At 44.0% G+C, this 19922-nt stretch overlaps 2 protein-coding genes across 3 annotated transcripts in view; one reads left to right on the top strand and one right to left on the bottom strand.

The window, feature by feature from the left end:
- The window catches only part of ATG4B (autophagy related 4B cysteine peptidase), a 2287566-nt gene extending 2269336 nt beyond the window's left edge, over nucleotides 1–18230 (bottom strand). Inside the window, exon 1 of one of the 2 annotated variants that reach the window (XM_069618124.1) lies at nucleotides 18133–18230. In XM_069618124.1, coding sequence (XP_069474225.1) covers nucleotides 18133–18145 — 13 coding nt within the window. In that variant the 5' untranslated portion in view covers nucleotides 18146–18230. The remainder of the gene's footprint in view (nucleotides 1–18132) is intronic. The other variant, XM_069618125.1, reaches the window with a different exon arrangement.
- Nucleotides 18231–18277: 47 nt separating this feature from the next.
- The window catches only part of THAP4 (THAP domain containing 4), a 934450-nt gene continuing 932805 nt past the window's right edge, over nucleotides 18278–19922 (top strand). Inside the window, exon 1 of the mRNA XM_069618122.1 lies at nucleotides 18278–18418. Coding sequence (XP_069474223.1) covers nucleotide 18418 — 1 coding nt within the window. The 5' untranslated portion in view covers nucleotides 18278–18417. The remainder of the gene's footprint in view (nucleotides 18419–19922) is intronic.

Here is a 19922-nt window from a genome sequence, read left to right as displayed (position 1 = left end):
TTGCCAAGATGCTTTCGAGAGCATAAAAGAATCGCTGTCCGCAGAGACGAGAATGGCGTACTATAACACAGCCTTCCGACAGAGCTCTACATCGATGCCAGCCCGGTCGGCCTGGGGGCCATCCTCATGCAGGTTACCAACGAAGGCGAGAAGAGACCCATCGCCTATGCGTCGCGTGCCCTCACAGCGACGGAGCAGAGGTACTCGCACATCGAGAAAGAGGCAATCGCCGTACTATGGGGGAGCCGCCACTTCCACCTGTACCTATATGGCCGAAAGTTCACAGCCATTATGGACCACAAGCCCCTCCTCCCCATCTTCATGGGCACCTCATCACACCTACCGGCCAGAATAGCCAAATGGCTGCTACACCTTCAGCAATACAACTTTGAGCTCCAGTATCAACCGGGATGCGGCAACCCGGCAGACTTCCTCTCCAGGCACCCGAGAGAGGCAACGCCGCAGGAAGTCCAGGTGGCCGAAGAGACCGAAGAGCACATCTGCCAGGTGGTGCGAGCAATGAGGCCGAAGGCGGTCAGCACTGAGGACATCGCGGAGGAGACATGCAGTGACCCGTGCTGCGATCTGGTGAAAGACGCCATCATTACGGGCGACTGGAGGTCATTCATGAGCAACACGCATAACCGGACGGAGCAGGCAAAAGCGTTCCTCACAGGAATGTTCACCGTCCGCCAAGACTTATCGATAACAGACCAGGGGTTGTTACTCCGCGGAGATCGCATCGTCATTCCATTAGGCCTGCATGACCGGATAGTGGCACTCGCCCATGAGGGCCACCAAGGGATGGCTCGAACGAAGGCGCGCATCCGACACTAAGTGTGGTTCCCTCGCATTGACGAAAAAGTCGAAACTCTGGTCAACACCTGCCTGCCGTGCCTCATAACTGGAGCCCCACCAGATCCGGAACCCATCTTATCGGCGGAAAGGGGCTCTGGCAGGTGGGACGCAATAAGCATTGACTTTTGCAAACTACGGGAGGGCCTGTACCTCCTGGTGACAATCGATGACCACTCTCGATACCCCGAGGTTGAGGTGGTCGAGTCCACAGCAGCGGACGTGGTCATCCCGGCCATTGAGAAGATGTTCGTGACACATGGACTACCAACCATGATCAAAAGTGATAATGGAGCCCCCTTCCAAGGGGTGGAGTTCAAACAGTACCTGCATTATCTAAACATCCGGTACCACCACATCATGCCCAGATGGCCACAGGCCAACGGCGACGTAGAACGCTTCATGAGAACACTCAATAAAGTGCTGAGGCTGTCCAAAGCAAATGCCAGCCCGTGGAAGGTTGACCTCCATCGATTCCTGAGGAACTACCGGGTCACCCCGCACTGCACAACAGGCGTCCCCCCAGCGGATCTCATGTTCGGCACCGTCATCAGGCCGTCCATCCCACACCACCCCAGCAGGGGACCGGACGAGGTGCGCACTGACCGACGACGCAGGGACGCCAACATGAGCACCAAGAGGAGGTCGCGACCATCCGACCACCAAGTGGGCGATCAGGTGGTCATGTTACGGAACCCGTCGAAGTCCAAAATGGACTCCCGCTATGAGACTCTCCCATGGACTGTCCGTGAGGCACGAGGGACCATGATAACTGCACAAAGGGGACATCGCCAGGTGACGCGCAACGCATCCTGGTTTAAGGCGGTGCCGCGCAACCTGTGGATGGATGGGGAGTGTCCCCAAGAAGATGAGTCTCCGAGGGTTGAGGAAGGACCCGAAGATGTCCAAGGCGAAGGACACGCAGATGACAGAACGTGGGAGCAGGGGAGCGAACAGGACCTGGGTGTGCCAGAGGTGGAAGGTGAGAGATCCCCTGAGACTGTAGCAGCCGCACTACGGGGTGGACGGTATGGCCTGAGGGCTGCCATCCAGCCGCCACCTCAGCTCAAGGACTATGTGTGGTAGGTGGGACTCTGGACGTTTTGGAAACGGGAGTGTACAACTGCAGTTCCGTTATGAGTAGTAGTAACGTTTGTGTTGGTGTGTTTTACTGTCGTGTTTGTTTATGATAAAGGAGGAATGTTATATCCACCCTTCGCCCCGCTACGCGGTGACGTAGGGCGTCTGAATAAAAGCCCCGGCCCTGCGCGAGGGAGGCAGTTCCGGGCACAGACCCTAGCACCGTGTGTCGTGTCTTTCTTTCTAGCTCTGGCTGGAGCTGCGTCATTGAGGCCTACTGCTGAGGCCTACCACGCTATGCCTCCACGCGGGGCAGGAACATAACAGTCGCCATGGTGAACGGGTGAGAGGACAGACTATGTGGGTGCCGTGCCTCAGAGCAATTTTAGTACGATTAAAACCAACACGCGCGCATTGCAATGTAGCGATGCTTAACCGTCAGTGTTTATTTCGTTGTGAAATCTACAGCGAGTCCTGCGCGTTTGTGAACGCATTTTTACTAGTCCCCTTTTCAATTCATAAAGTGAAATGCTGTATGTGTTTTGTAAATGTCACTCGTCCAGGTAGTTAATGTGTAGACTTTAGTCAAGGATTTGACTCGGGGGTCAAGTCCCACTGTATTCTGGGAATGGAAATGAATCCCTTCCATTATTCACAGTGAAGTAACAGCTACATAAATGTTAATCCACCGCACGTTTCCAGAGCTCACCACCATTGCTCTCGGAGAAATTGTTGCCCAGATCTTCTTATCATTCGCCACTTTCTTGGATGTGCCGCCAATGCAGATTTTGTCATTTGCTCGTAGAACGTTCTGGAAGCTTTTACAGGCTCATTACATATTAGTTTGCAGGTATACTAACCAACTGCAAGTTTTCAAAGGCCCATCCTGGTTCCTTCTGGCAAGAGTTATTCCTATTATTGTTGTGCTTTCGTCTCTCCCTTCCTTCTGCTATTTTCGATAGACCCCGATAGTACCATGGCACAGCTTGCTTATTATTCGTCACTCGCTTCCCAGCTGCACCTCGTCAAACCACTGCTTGACGCCGATATTGGTCTAGGAAAGTAGACCTGCTCTAATTGTGTACTAAGTAGCACTGTCAGCTCATACATTTGACCACAGAATAGAACTGGAGTGAAATAAAGATACCAAAGAGCTCATTCTAGCACCAAGAATACATAATCCTTTTGGAGCTATATATTTTCAATCGGATGGGCCAGGCCCCTACCTAAGTAATCTCTTCTATTGGAAACAAAATTTGCACAGACACACTATTTTCGTATTTTCTCAGACCACAATTATCCAGCTCTAAAAGGGTCCTAGACGGGGAGGGTCTAAGCCATCCAGTACATGGGCCAGAACTTCTGGTTTCCCCTTTTTAGCAAGGGCTGACACTAATAACGGTTCATTATCTTTTGACATGTAGAGGTCTGAGTATTTTCGATCCCCCCACTCCCTGCAGACAAAGAAAATAGGTGTTATTTTCCAGCCTTTGCATCAGTCCGACAGCCATATGCCATTGGGGTATGTTCTATGTTCCAGCACCGAGGCATGTGCTCTGAGATTTGTGTGTTATACGAACCTTCATTAGTACATACATCAATATTACAATAAAACACAAGTAAACATTTAAGCAATAAACTGTTTTTGCCAGTGTTTTTCATCCCCATTTACAAAAACTCATTGATGAAAGTCTGGGTCAATTCAAGCCCAAGTGAAACCTCAGACAGCTACATCAGATGGATTATCACACAGAGCTATTTAACTGTTAAGTGAACCTCTGCTACGATCATATAAAACAATGATCTAAAACCTTTGACTCTCCAACTGTTTTGTACTACTCCCATGATACCTCACCATCAAGTGCTGACTATCAGTGATGGGAGGAGCCAAAGGTTGCACACCCCCGATTTAAAAACACAAAACCATGTGTACCGTATACTATAGTAGGGCTGTTCATGGTGAGAATCCAAAAAGGTCCTGATCAAGCTAGACCAGCATTAGCAAAGCCAAGTGATTTGGCTTTTGTGTAGGCATGGGACATCACTACGGGTGCCATCACTCCTGGTGACATCACTTCCCGTTGGCTATGCTAATGAGTCCCCCCACTTATTTGTTTAGGACTTGAGCCCTGCAAGTATTCAAGGAGCTGCCAAACAAGTCGGTACTAAAGCAAACACGAAGATTATAGAAGCACGACAAAAACACACTGAGGCCATTAAAGCAGTCACAAACCAGAAAAATTGCTACATAAATGAATTAGATGGGCCCTCTACTTCTGCTAATGTCGAGGGCATTGTAGGCAATCCAAGCAATCTGACGGTAGGCACTGAGCCAACATCTGAACAAGTTATAATTTCGATCTTTCAGCATGACAAAACAGGAAATCAGTGCGAAAAAATAAAATCAAATCAAAAAAGAAGATCAACCAAAAGGGAAAACAGCTAAATCCAACAACTCCCGAAGATTTTTGCGAAACATCAAATCCTTTAGTGTGGAAGAGGAATCCAACAGAGTGCTTAAGAAGCACACTATCACAACAATCAAATGCAAAAAATCTCAAGAGCAACAAAAAAAAAAAAAGGACGACTCAACGCATTGTACTTCAATAACATCATTGGATGAGAGCGTTGAGCTGCTAAAATTTAACAACACATGGTATGGAATGCGAAGAAGCAAACTATGGAAGCCAAGTCGATTGTTCAGTAAGCCTACATGATGTAGACTCAGAAAAAGACGAATCCACATTGATAGACAAGACTATTGAGACGGAAGCGGAATGCTCTAAAATCACTTTGGAACCAAAATAAAGCATTTTGTGAATTTCAGTAACACTGAAAAAAAACATGAAATCGTGATCTTCTATACACTAGAAGAAAAGAGGGGAAAAATAGCAGCTTTGAATTTGGAAAAGTGATCAAAGGAGTCAAATAGACAACATGACCCGAAAACGAATTACAGACCGTATAGAGATGATCAATCATGCGATATAAGTTGCCTGAATCAAAGTCAAATACCATGCCTGGATTGTTATCTGCCGACTAATAATGATAGTGACGTGGGGTGAGCAAAGAAGCCGAAAAACCTTGATCAATAAAAACAGGATAAGTCAAAAACCGCTAGCAAATTATGATCTATTATTGTAACAGATGTTTGTAGTCAATGATGGATCCTTAAGCGAAAAAACATTACGGCTATTGCATCAAGTGCAATCGTTAAGAGCCATTGAATCTGACGATATTGCAATTGTAGAATTTGCAGAAGATCAACTACATGACCCCATACTATTGCATATACAGTCGAAATTGATTAGTTATCTACTGAAGGAAGCAGCACCATTGCTGCTACCACTGGGATTTGACATTACTGAAGATCGAAGTAACCCAAAAATGTGATAACAAAAGCAGAAAAAACAATTAAATAAAAAGGAAAGAGAAAAGTGGTCAATTCCCGAAATGGAAGGAGCACCAAAAGTGGAGCCCAACATCAAAGGCAGCAAATCAGAGCAATTTGAAAGTCCTGAAAAAAGTGACGGTAAAAAGCAACAACTTACCATCATGACGATACACTAAAAATAACGTTAAAATGCTGTTAACAATTATAATTTGAGAGACATCTCAGAAGAGAACATAGCGACAAGCGCAACAAAAGAAAATAACTGGAGCTGGCTAGCTGGAGATTGTGCCTAGACAGCAACAGTTATCAAGATTGTCATCAAGCATCAATACAATTTGTCGGGTCTTGCAGCACCCATGGATTTTCTCATCTGTTCGACAACAACACATGCAACTTGAATCAATGTGATATTCTGTGTTTACAGGAAACATGGCTATTTGAATTACCAATCGCAGAAGTATGCGAAATATCAATGAACCCTGCAATAAAAGGAAAAGAAAGGCGTCCCATGGCATGTCGTCTCACTTTAATTTGAAAAAAATTAAACAGAAAAAAAAAAAGAAAAGGGAGGGATGCGGGTCATCAGTACTAGCAACCCAAGCCTGTACATCCAACTCATCGTAACTGAACATATTCGAGAAACCAAAGCAGTCGGCAATCAAACTAACATCTTGAATCTTTATTGGCAACCTAAGGCCGCCGGCACTATCAGCTACACCGATCAAATAACTATGATAATTGATCGTATTAGGTACTTAGACGCGAAATCCAACATCATACTGTGTGGCGACTTCAACATTGACTGCATGATACCAAACAGCCAAGTGGGAAATAAAAACAATAAAAAAATAAAAACAGGAACATTGACTAAAAAGAGCTTGGCCACTTTGTGGATCGTAGAAGTGGAAGCTAGATGCATTTCCATACTTAATGGACAGGTTCAAGGGGATATTCCGCCTCGCCCTACGTGAAAGGAATCTAACTACTTTTTTGTTTCGATCGAATGGCGGAAAAAGAGTCATCATTGCACGTGACATCAATGCAAAAGAGTGGCCACAACTTGGTGGAAATAACTTATCATTGCATGTCAGCACCAATGTAAAAACAGTAGAATTATTCTGCAACAGTGGCATCTGGTAGAAATAGACTTCGTCTAAACGCCAGTAAAATTAGTAAAATCACAGAGTAATTCCAAAATGGTCAAAGTAATGGAAACAGTAGCAAAGTGGATTACTGTACTCTACTAGACCAATATGTGGAAAGAGCAGAAAGGAGGACAAAGATGCGACTGAAAAAGCAGAAAGGAAAAGAGAACTGCAAAAAGAAATTAGATCAATTGGAAAGACTCAAAACAGATAGAAATGCGATAAAGAAAAAATATAAACAAAAGTACAAAAACTGGCTAATTTCTCATAGGATCATCATGGAACAATGCAGAAGGCATGATGAGAGTGCTGACAAACAAGAACTCGAGAGATTTCTGGAAAGTGATCAACGACACAAGTGCTCCACAACAAGCCATCTTGAGTAATATGGTGACTGAAAAGCAGTGGGTGAGTCACTACAGCAAACTATTCAGAAAAACTGGTCACTCAACATCTCCAACTCTACCTCCCTTAGGTAAGTGGGACGTATCCAGTTATATTTTCGAATGTAATATTTTCGAAAGTCAATATGTCGAAAATATTAATTTGAAAAATGTTATGTCGAATAATAAATAAATCGAAATAATTTGAAATACAAGGTAAGTTGTATATTAAATAGTAATAGTGTTATATTAAATATTTTATTAAATAGTAACAGTATTATAACTGAATTGTAACTGCTATTTTTTTCACCGCTAGGTGGTGCAATTGTATAACAAAACATATTTTAACATATTATAAGTTCTTAATTAAGTTGTTTGCGTAACTGTACATATGCGTTACGTCTACGTAAGCGCCATTTTTGAAGTTCATTAGTTCCTGTGTTTCGTTCCGGTCGGGTGTCTCGTTGCTGCTTCCTGGATTTTTTATTGTTGCATCATTTTTGTTTTTCCATTGTGGGATTCCTTGAATGGACTGTTTTTCCTATGGATTTTTTTTTTTTTTAAATCTTTGGATTCCTGGAACGGACTATGGTTTTTTACTTGGATTATTGTGTTTTGAACACCCGGATTTCACCTTTCGACCATGTATTGGATTATGGATTGTGGGTTTTTTTTGGGCTGGATCGCACTATGGATTTTATATACGTTGGTTTTTCCATGGAGGATCGAGGATTTTCCAAACTGAGTACGTTAACATTTTAGGTTATAAGCAATTGCTTCTAAATAGTCGCATGTTTCTTATGTTTCAAACTGTTTTACTATATTTTGAATCCGTTGTTCATAGTCGCGATATTTCCTTTTTTTTTTATTGTGTATTTTCAAGGGAAATGGTCTGGGATCATTTACATTTCTGTGCTGATCTGCTATTAAGTCTTTCATGAAATGCCACAATGTTGGGTTGTTGGTATGAAAGTTTCTGTTCACTCTGTTGTGCCACCCTTCTAACATATTGTTGGTTTTTGCCCTTCCTTCACTTACTGCATTGTAGCAGTTCCACCATGATATCTGATACTTAGGTCTCCTTGTTCCATTTCGCGTTAATTGTCCTAACCATGTGTTTTCCATTTAATCCATTAAATCTGTGGTATGTTCCTCATTGTTTTTGAAGTATTCTGTGTCTATCAAATGTTTGTAAGATGTAATTACTTTGTCTTCCTTTACAAATGGTAAAGCGAACAATTTTTTTTATATTATGTTGGAAAGTCTATGTACTTGGCGTGTAGCCCTAGTTTTTGCAGTTTCCTCCATATTGCTTGGGTAAAATGGAAAAAACATCCTTGTATGCTGGTTTCTTTGTATATTCCGGTGAATGCCTTTATTTGTGCCAGTTCGTAGTCCATTATGATGGTGGTAGGTTTTCTTTCAGGTACGGCCTCTTTAATTTTCTCAAACACTATTATGTACATTTCCTCTGGTTTTTTTGGCATTAAAATGAAGATTAGTGGTATAGGATGGTTGTTAATCGAACCATGTACGCTATAAAAATTGCTGGAATGGTTGTGGGCGCGATTTGAATGTGTTGTCGCTTTGCCAAATGTCACATTTACCAAGTTGCCTTAAATTACTGTTTGTTGTGAACATTATAATTTTTTCATCCTTTACTTGTATTGTTGTGTAATGAAAATGTTGACCTTTTTCTGTTTTTTAAATATTTCCGGTATGCATATTTCTTGGTAATTTCTGGGTGCTAGCGGTAGATTATCCTTTTGTTGTTTTTTTCTGTTTATGGTACGCTGTATATGCTTTTCCGCTGGCATTTGTGCTGCTACGTGCAATGGAATTTTGTTGCACGTTCGAGCTATCACAGACCCGCTGGCCTCAGTTGGGTTCTGCATCGCCTTTCTTTTTTTTCATTCGTTGTTTTTTTAACCACTATAGTGGTTCTGTCCGGAAGATGGTTGTGTTCCCCCTTTATTTTTAACATTGTATTTTCTGTTATCACTCTCCCTGCACACTTTGCTTTAGGATATTCTATGCACTTCCAATATGTTCTTTTTTTTTTTTACTTCTCTGTTGTATACGTATCCCAAATGAATTAACTGTTCTCCTCCTCTCTGAGACTTAACATATTCCACTTTCTCGCTCATGTTCTATCTGAATAACGAAAACAACGTGTCACTATTTTTTTGTTATATATTACGTACAGATGAATCTTACTATAGCCTATAATTGCTATATTTTTATGTAATATTTACTTGTATTTACGTCAAGTAGCTGCAGTGTACTTTTTTCCGTTTGCTCTGACCTCAGGTTCTGTCAGGTAATGACAGTTTGTCGTAACCGTCATCTGTTCGCCAGCGTTCATTTAAGGTTCTTTACGCTTTGATTTTATTAATTCGTTTAACCCTTAGTAATCGTAGTTTATGTGCTTTTTGTCATTCATAATGTGTAATGTATGCCTAATTTTCGGAGGGTGTGAGGGTTCCGTGTGTAGTAGGGGGGGGAACCCCGCTCCCATAACAACGTTAACTTTTTTGGACAAGAACCATTGATATTTTGGCATTAGGTTATCGAAATTCTTTTTTTTCCCCCCCGAATAAATAACCATGGCCATTTTAAGTATGTAATGTCGACATATATACATTCGACATTTTTTTCGACATAATTGGTTTTCGGTAATATTTTTTCGATAATATCACTATAAACCAAGTGGGACATTGTGATGCTGGAAATGCATCCGAGGGACAGGGCCTCCGTATCCTTGTCCTTTACTGCTTTTTATCGTGTGTTCTATCGTGTTTTCCGCGCAGGAGTTCATGAGGGACTCCTGGCGGTGCAGCTCTCTCTCTTTTGGTTTGGTGAACGGACCCGTGGGATACCCTTATGGCAACCATGGGTGGGGGTACAACCCTGTGCCCCTAGTGTATGTTTTTGGGCACCTGTGGGTGGCCCGCAGAGCAGGGTATGGGCTGGTGGCAGCTCCATGCTGAATGTGACAGGTGCACGGAGTATCCTCCATTTTGGGGATACCCCGGCCCTGCCATTGGGATCAGTTGATTCCTGATGGAAAATAAGATGGCCCCTGTGGCCTCTTGCTTTCTATTACCTTGTTTTCCCAAAGTCCCGGGAAGCCCTGACTCTGTCCCTTCCCCCTGACTGGCTGTTGGGTGGAAATGCCATGTATGGTGTTGTTGTGAAGGCCCGGCCAGATTAGCTGGAGCCTTCCCAGTGATGTATGTTGTGGGTACCTCCTGTGGGTGGGACCCGGGTGAATGGAGTGTGTGACGAATATGCATTCTGTGTTGTGGATGTCTAGTATCTGGTGGTTGACACAATGACTGAGACAGCCCTGCCCGAAACCGGTATGAATGCAGTTTGGAGTGTTGAATGGCTCGGTACTTGTCCCAATACGCATAACTTGTTGCGAGTGTCTGGAGAGAAGTGAATGGCCTGAATACCTTGTGTGCCTGATTGACTGCCTGCCTGCATGAATGCCCTTATTCGTGATTGGATGCTCGAGTGTGACCCAGCAGAATGAATGGGAGATCAACAGTATATCTGGTTTCCCGCCACCTAAAGACCACAGAGACGCCGACGACTCGACGCCCTTGCTGGGCCACAGTTCTTCATCATCTCTTTGCGGTCCAGAACTATTGTCACCGAGGTGCCCCGCACGCCTCTTCCTTGCAGGACGCCAACGCTCGGTCGTCGACGAGCACCGCTAGGAACGAAGCTGCCACTTCACGGCCGTAGTTCAACCTGTTCGCCGTCGGACGTTCGACGACCCGTGACTCCTGCCTTAAAGGGAGGGCACTCAAGAAGGGCCATCGATTCCCCGACACCGAACGCCGAGTTCCTCGACGATCCGTGGCTCCTGCTTTAAAGGGAGTCACTCAAGAAGGATCGGTCGACGCATCTTCGGAGAACTCTACTCCACCAGGTACATTGGGGGGGGGTAAAACCTTAATTGGAGGAATTAAGACTACCGTTTCAACCATCTTACGTTCCTTCCTATCTCTATTGCTGGTTTCCTCGTTATTGATCTGTGTGACATTTTAACCGTACAGTTGATGCACTTTAATGAGATTCGATAACATTGGTGGTACCACTTTAGAACTGTATATATTTATCATTGTTGATTTCAGAGTACAAAGTGCGTTATTGTGATCGTGTACATACCTTTGAATATTAATTATATAAAGACTGTTTTCAGTAATACAGTGTGTGGACATTCCTTTGTGGGGGTTCGGGGACTACACTGTACTTAAGAACCAGCCCGCATCACCTCCTGAGAAGCTAGGCCTGGATTGCTCGTCCATTCCTACCATAATAGAGAATCTTGGCTGGGGTCTTCTGTGCCTCTCCTCTACCATATAGAGAGCAGAAGTACAGACACCCCCTACCAGTCTTTACAGACATCTCCTTCGATTAAGAGGACATATTAATGAAAATTGTTCATCGAGGCGAACCCTGACGAGTGGACTGAGTTCTGCATGTCACTCTTTACTCAAATAAAATCAGAGAAAGACATTCCGTCCTCCTGGAGAAGTGCAATCGCGGTTCCGAGATTTAAGAAAGGAATGAGAACTGACCTGATATAACCAGATTGCAGTCGTAGATGTCAACATGTTAAAAATGAAAGCAATTCGATAAGGAACGAACATACATCTAGCGTTTATAGAGCTAGCGCATGCTTTCGACAGTGTTGATAGGGAGCTTCTATGGGAAAAACTAATAAAATGGAATTGCCCAATAGATCTCATCATGGCAATTAAAAGACTACACTCCAACACCGAAATCAAAATACATATTGATCAAGCTGGCACTCGATCAGAGCCGATTAAAACTTTTAGAGGGGGTCAAACAAGGATATCCACTGGCTGACCTATTTAACCTTTCGTTATCTGACACTGGCGAGACCTTAGGACACTTCAACGCATTTCTGCCAAAAATCAATTGAGAACATCTGGGATAGATGATGTACTCGGATGACCTTGTGCTGTTAGATGTAACACCAATCGGCTTCTAACACAAACTACATCTCCTTGAAAAATACGTGGACATTAATGGCTTAAACATCAATGCTGCAAAATCAGAAATCCTGATACTACAAAACTTAAAGGGGAAGTACAGGAACAATAAAAACAAGTTCCAATGGCGTCTGGAAAAGAAACATTGAGATGCGTGGAATCGCCAAGAAACTTAGGAATGAGGATTAACTCCAACATCAATGATGCCCCCTGGATTGAAAGCATAAAGGCAAAAAATAAACAATTGACAGCACAAGGACGGATAATCTACAAAAACATATTGCAAATTCTCTGAGAGCGGTTATAGATTTCTACAAGCAAAAGGTGGATCCCGCCTTAATTAATGGAGCAGACTGTGCCTTGGGATGCGCTTGGACACTCTGGGCCACGTTGGAGTACAATTTTTGGAGAGCAGTTCTGCGATTACCAAGGGGCATGCCAACAATCAACATAAGATACGAATTGGGGTCGATTTTGATTAACGCCAGAGTTACATGGAACATGCTCTCTCTCTACAGAAAAACGGTGGTTGACGACATACTCCCGACATTTAGCATTCTGCGCTTTCACAGGGGCGCCAGAAATGAACCTATACTGAAAGAATGGTCTGAATGCTGCGAACAAATTTTATTAGAGCTTAACACAAACAAGGCACTGCTACAGCTCAATACAGAGGCCAAAAAGAAAAAGTTATGGCTAAAGTTATGGCTTAGGGATTGGACAGCTACTTCAGATCAAAGATCTCAATATAAATTTGCGCAAATCTACGCAATTAATCAAAAGCTATGAACACATTACCGAGATATCTAGAAATGTTCTCAAACAAACATCACCAAATGTTATATGTGACACTTTGTTTCAATCTATTTCCCACCAAGGAGATTCTGCAAATGCAAAAATGCAATCCCTTCAAAAACAATGAATGCAGGTTCTGCGATAAGTGGGCAGAAACATTAAAAAACATAACTTTGTTCTGCACCGCTTTAAGTTCACTGAGAACGAGACACTTGGGTCTTATTATAGGAAAGACCATCATTAAACATAACAAAATGTTGGGAACTAAGTTGCAATGGAACAGACACCAAGTTAACATTTGCATTAACTATGTACTTGGACCAAATATTAAAGCTCCTAGTATCAACCAAAACAATCTGCAAAAGACATTAAGCAATTTGCACAAAAGCTAGAACTGTCGGAGGGAATATACCCAGGACAAATAAGGTGCCTGAAATGTTAATTAAAAAGTAAAAGTCAACTTTTAAAAGTTTGTAACAAACTAATAAAATACATTTTTTTTTTAAATAAAAAACTGCTGCGATTGCCCTCAGCCCCCTCCTGTATTGGATTCATATGCGGGCTTCACACCACTTGCGGAAATTTAGAGGCGCTAATGGATTCATTATCCCAAAGCAGAGGGGCAGATCTATCTTGGTGTAGACATTAAATCATTGTTGAGTGCCCTGCATTTTAAGGAGCAGTGGACCAACCCCTGGGGAATGGACAGCAGCACGAAAGCAGTGATAAAGAAAGCACTCAATAGACTGCTGAAGAAAAAAAAATGCTATGTTTTGCAGTACATCCAGTCAAGCAGCTGTCTGTTGGAGCTGTAAACAGCTCCTTGGATTTGGTAACCCATCCTTATGCACGTTCTCTAAGATCTCGGTTAGGCACATTACCTTTGGTTGCATTCCAACACGCTTGGCATATGGTCGATTCTGACATGTGCCCTGCTTGTGCTGCGAGTTAAGAAAGCATTGAGCATTTTCTTTGCTGTTATACAACCATTTGAGAGCTCTTTATTTAAAGCCAGTTTTAAAGAAACGTTTAATTCAACATGTACCCGATACATTAGCCCTGTACAAATGAACTGAAAGTAGCTTGATAATCTATGCAGTTTCTAGATTTACATACAACGCATGGTCAGTAAGGAAAAAACATGGTCTCATGCCCCGAATGCAATCTAGGTGGGTGACAAACTAATCAAGAATTATTCGAAGATGAAGCTCGTTTCATGCCGGCCAATAACAATGAACATGGGTTACCTTTTAGCTAGAATGTACTTCTAATGGCTGTACTGATAGAGCAGTGATTTACTTCATCATTATAATGCAATGGGTTAGTGCAGATTGTTATTTAATATGGCGATTCATTTTATTATTTTTGTGATTAGGTTGTGCAGACACAACCTGACACAAAAAGTCCTACAGCATAATACAGTTAATTACACATATTAATACAAAATAAAATGGTCATAAACATGTTATACAAAATCACTAAGAGCGGTCATTCTAATAATATTAAAATGTAGGGAATATTTAACACCAATTGATCTTCAATAGTCCTGCATAATTAAGGAATTTCACCACGGCAATAGTTAAAACGATGTCATGACCACTCGAAAGTCTTTCATAAAATTCCAGTGAGGAGAGTGTCAAATCATTATTAACATATTTACCAAATAACACACTTCTTCGGTTCTGGAGTGCAGTGCAATGAATCCTTAAATGCTCCCTTGTCTGTACCGTACCCTCCATTTTGCAGAGCTCACAGTACCCATTTGCATGATGATGATATTGTGATTAATTGATTTTACGTATTTTAAAGTTAGTGATCATGAAAGCATTTTTTGCAATATATGTTTTATAGATTTTTATACAAAATGAACATTAATAAGAGGCCAGAAAAATCAATTGGTAGTGAAAGGTGTTTGAAGGAAGCTCAAGAAAGTGTGCAGCTGGTGGTGGACAACACAGAAAAGGACTTTGGTGTGGTTGTAGAGAGTGATGGTAAGGTGCTTTGATTGAGAACGTGGTACCAATTTGATTATTTGTGTGTGAGCGAGAGAGCGATTGAAGACAGTTTTGGAAATCAACCAGAACTATGGTGAGAGTAGTAGTGTGAGAGGGAAGTGAGGCAGGAGGCTAGGAGGAGAGCAAAGGCCGGGGTAGCAATGGGAGGGAAGCAGATAAAATCAGGAGGGAGTTGGGCATTGGAGACAGGAGAGGGGAGAGAGACCGGTAAGACCGCAAGACTGAGGATAGAGGGTGATAGAGAGGAGGGTTGAAAGGAAATGAGACCAACGAGTGGGGAAAAGGTTGAAAGATGGTTATCTGAAGGAAAAGTGTGCAAGGGATTCAAGACTCCAAGGATTTACCACTCTAAGCTGAAAACATCTTTGTAGAAGTGGGAGCGATGGAAGTGGTTGGCAAGCACGGTCCATATTAATGGCGGACAATGCATGGAATCGGGGGCCTGGAAGTCAAGAGTATGCAGGAATCAGACCCATAAAGGGGGGGGGGGAAGGTAGCAACATGCATGCATCAACAGGAGACGATATAAAAGGGAAGCCAGACCCTTTAGCACTAGCGTTGCAACTGTAACATTTCCCAGACTGCTACAGTGGGTCAGCTCTACACTTAACGGTGTTCACCTAATCTGCTGTGGAAGACTTTAATTGAACAAGTATCCTCAGAAACACAATCGACTGTTACCCAAAACATTGGACTACTGCAATGGTTTTAGCCAGTTTTTTTCATTATTCCAAGTTAGAGGCTCTGTAAACCCCTGCAAACCTGGAGACTCAGCATTAACAAGACGCTATTCTCCCAACCTCAAGCACACCGGGGGGACAGTGCCATACAGAGACACCGTTCTACCAAGCCGATACATGCTTGGGAGGCTTAGTCCAACAGAGACATTTCACCATCAAGCAGAAACGTATGAAGAAACACTTCCCACAGATTCTGAAACCGGACATGGAGGCTGACCAATACAGAGACACTGCTACCCCCAAGACAAATGCATTCCTGCGCTACTGCATTTCCTTACTATCCCAAACATTCATTATGTGGTGAGGCAACTCAAGAAGCCAAGGACACGAGTCGAAACTCTACAGCCAATTCCTTTTCCATATGCGACCCTGGAACATAGCCTGTACAAAAGGCAACCATCCCTCACCAACCACCGCCACAACACTGTCTCCTGTTCACCCATTCCATCACGTAAAGGTCATGAGCAATACAACATCAGCCCCCACCATTCCTACAGACTAGAAATTAAACAGAATAGGGTAGAGAATAACCTGGAAACATAAGGAAATGTGGGTGACACACGATAGGAAGAGAAGAGAGAACAGCAATGAGAAAGTGAAGCAGATCTTGACTACCAATGCAGCCAACTATAAAACCATAAAATACCAGTGAATTAGGCAGTTTCAATACATCTCATAATCCATACATTTTGTTGGCAGCCTCTGTATGCTCCTTTTTACACTCCACCACCTCCTGCCTCTCGTCTCGAGTAATCCCATCACTGCCCCATTTTCATTCCACCCTCTACCGAAGGAAAAAAACAAAACTCTGGCAGCCTGTTTTTTTGACCACTGCTTTAGTTTGTTGCCAATTGCACAATCCTTTACAGTTGTGCACTCTCTTCTGCTCTTGCCCTGTCCTCCTCCCCATAGGTAAGAAGATTGGTAAGTCTTTCTCATGCTCACTTGTTCCCAATCTATCCCGTTCAACTTGCTTCCTTTATCTTTCTTTCATTAAACTGATCCCATCTAAAATCTCTTGCGATAGCGCCCCGATTCAACTTGTACAGCATTCCCAAACACCCCCTCACCTTTACATTGATATTTTGGATCGTGTTTCTTGCCGCAGACCAGCTTTTAAGCACAGGGCTGGGTTTAGAACCTGCGACACTCTGCTTTGTCTTGCTTCCAAAACAAATGTGTTGACCCTTAGCTATTGGCCCGGACTTTGGGGCTTAGAGTATTTAGAATTTCGTTTCTTCACCCCTGCAGCCCATTTCATCTTTACCTAGTCGCCCACTTTCACGCGTTAATGTTCATGTTTTCCCAGTTTCACATGATACCTAGCTTTGTTGGTTCTCTGGCCTCCTTCATTCTTTTGTTGATTCCACCAAAATAAGTATCCTTTTTATTTGTATTCTCCCAGACAGGGTTGAACGTCTGCCCTCCCATCCTCTCATCAATCTGAATGGGCTAACACAATAGCATTGGGACAGAGGAGTGCATATGCTTCATAAAAGTTCCTTAAGGGATGTCTTAGAATGTGTGCCATTTGCTACAGCGTGCTAATAGACTTCCAATAACACTATTAAGATGCTCAACCATATCATTCGTCTTAGGAGGTTACACAGAAGAACGTGATGCCACGTTATACCCCCTTTTCACAATATCAGGCTATTTTTCCGCCTACAAATTGAGAGCCATTATCACGGCTTGCTGGGAATCCTTCGCTCCCGAATATCCTTTTCAGAAATTCCAATACTGAGCAACCCCAACCCCCTCGTCCCAGAGCGATTTTCCCCCGCTAAAGCAGCTTCTGGCATTTAAAAAAAAAAAGTTTAACATTGCGATTATGAATTCCATTCCTTTGCCTATCCCTTCTTAGTGCCACATTATGTCAACACCAACCCTTTACCGGGGTCTTCAGCGAGGAGTGGATGGAGAGGTCGCTTTTCGTGTTCTCATACAATATTTGCCCCCCTTCCTCCGATTTCTCATTTCTTGTCTCCCAGACCCGCCCCCACCTCTCCTCCAACACACTGTTCTACTCCTGTTACATTTCCCTGGTTCCATTCTTTGGCTTTTTCTTCCAAGGAGTTTTGACCTGTGTCGTTTATCCACTCCTTTTTGTAATAACACTCACAACCTGTGTATCTACAACTGCCTTTATGACTTCTTCTAGCCGTACTCTTGTAACCTTCCATCACCACCCTCTTTATCGCCCTGATAATATCCTTTACTTAGAACACTTCCACGAACACTTTGTGATCTATAGGGCTGGTTAGTTTCTGACCACATACATAAGAAGGGCCATTAAGCTGGTAATTTACTTACAGATGTAATTCTTTAAATACCGCGTTTAGATCACTAACAGCGATTTATTTACAGAATGCAGATTGGATGCTAAAACTACCACCTGAAAAAATGCTTCGTACCCCAAATGTTTGCTTGCGGGGTGTCAAGATATATTGTTTAGAGAAGTCACCCATTGCACAAGTCACCTGTAGTCCATGCCCATAATTATTTAGGTGGCACGCTGCACTTCGACCGCACACCCGCCCTACCTAAAGCACAAGTGGGGTGAAGCGTACGGTTTAGAAACCAGCCGCTCTAACCTATACTGTAATAGCCATTTCGTCATTCTTTACTGCAGAGCAAAACCGTATTCAAATACCGCCTACTGGAGCTGGTAGTCTGCCCATCTTTAGGGTATTACCTGCGTCCATCATTCCAGGTTAATGTCTAGTTCCCATCCGAAAAACGGACCTAAGCAACGCTCGGCCGGCTCATCATCACGTGGATTGCACGTTTGGAAGTGGGCGGGGGGCAAGTCACGTGCCTCGGATTGCGCACTTCATCGACGTGTGTAGTCTTTGCAAGGCGGGACATGAGCGGGAAGGCTGGCGAAGCCTCGTGGCCGAGAAGGGAAGGTCGGAACTGAATTGGGGCCGAGAGCTGATGGCCACCATCATTTCTCCCAAAGCAAGCTAATTTGGTCTACAGTAAGTGTTAAAGCTATCTCATAATTGGTTATTTTCGTGCAGGGCGGTATTTGGATTGCCCAGAGGAGGGGATATTTCGGTGTGTTTTGGGTATTCCTTATGTGAAATTTGTTATATTTTCATAGCTCTCAACTCACGCTTTTGGCGGGTGTCACCCGCTTTATAAACAGCTGACTCACCCACCAAACCTCCTGCATGCCCACATACATGCCAACCATCCCGATTTAGGCAGGAGACTCCCGATTTTTAGGTGAAAAATATTACTATTTTTCACAGTTTCCCACCTAAAATAACTGTAGCCCCAATGCATTCCTATGAGGAAATATGTGTCTCCTGATTTCCCTGTGGAAACCTCCCTCCCATGTGCATATGAATGTTGGCATGTATGCGCCGATTCGTTTCAATGGGCCTTTCACATGCCAAAAATAAAATCGGGTGTTTTCAACCGCCTTTGCGACACAAATGGTTTAGCGCTGTTGGGGGCCTGCTCTGGGTCACCGGGCAGGCCCCATGCTCAGGTCGGGGTCACCTGACGGGGTTACTCAGTGCAGCGATCACGCTGCAGATCTATGGGTGGGGGTCACCTCACCCGCTCCGGATCACCGGAGCTGCACAAGTGGCCGGGGGCACCCGGAACACAGCGGCCCCGGCTCTGGGGGCACCCAGGCGGGGGTCGCACCAATAGCCATGGTCACATGGCCTAGGGGTCACCCTGGGACGGCGTTGCCCAGCAGGGGCACCGTCCTCGCACTGCGCCCCGTCCCCGGGCCTACAGCTTGCGGTGTGGCGCCAGCATGGCGCAGAACAAAGAACGACACCGGAGTCAGTTTGGTCTGGACTGACGAGCCGGAAGCAGCTCGTACATTTTATTAACTTGGTCACATGGAGAACCATGTGACTAAGGAACACACACAGGGAGATACCATGTCTCCCTACAGGGGTGACATGCAACAAGCGCTATGTATTTTATTTATTTTACTGGACATTTGCATGCTGGCTATACACAAGTGTTTCCTGGCACCACAAGACAAGAAGGGGGGGAGGGCGGGGCATGGCATATCATAAGAAAACCACAGCAAGAACACAAAGAAACAGTTCTATTGGCCTTGTGACAATCCTACCGTGCAACAAGTGCTTGACAGTGATAAGTGCAAGGGGTTAGGGGGAGAGGGAGAAGTACAATAGTAGGAGGACTCCACAGGGTGTGGGGGGGCAGGTGTTATTCAGGCCAAGGCGGCTAGTGCTAGAGGAAAGAGGTTGGAGGGGAGGAAAAGTGAAGTGGACAGGAAGACTGGGTTGGGATAGTCTGGGAAAGGGAGCACAGGGACAAGTGCTGGCGAAGGATGCTGGGAGGGTGTCACGATGCCTGCCCCCAGACATCTGGACCAGGTCCATCTGTCCAGGGAACAGGCACCCAAGAAGACACAGGAATTCCCAAAACCCCGCCTAGGGGCTATATGGGTTCAATCCTGGCGCCAGGCTCATATTGCCAACTTTAAACTAT

Source organism: Ambystoma mexicanum, chromosome 10 (genome assembly GCF_040938575.1).
Source record: "Ambystoma mexicanum isolate Mex_15411 chromosome 10, UKY_AmexF1_1, whole genome shotgun sequence".
Classification (NCBI taxonomy): Eukaryota; Metazoa; Chordata; class Amphibia; order Caudata; family Ambystomatidae; genus Ambystoma; species Ambystoma mexicanum.
Note: the sequence above shows the minus strand (reverse complement) of the source record. Positions and strands in the feature narration are given on the sequence as shown.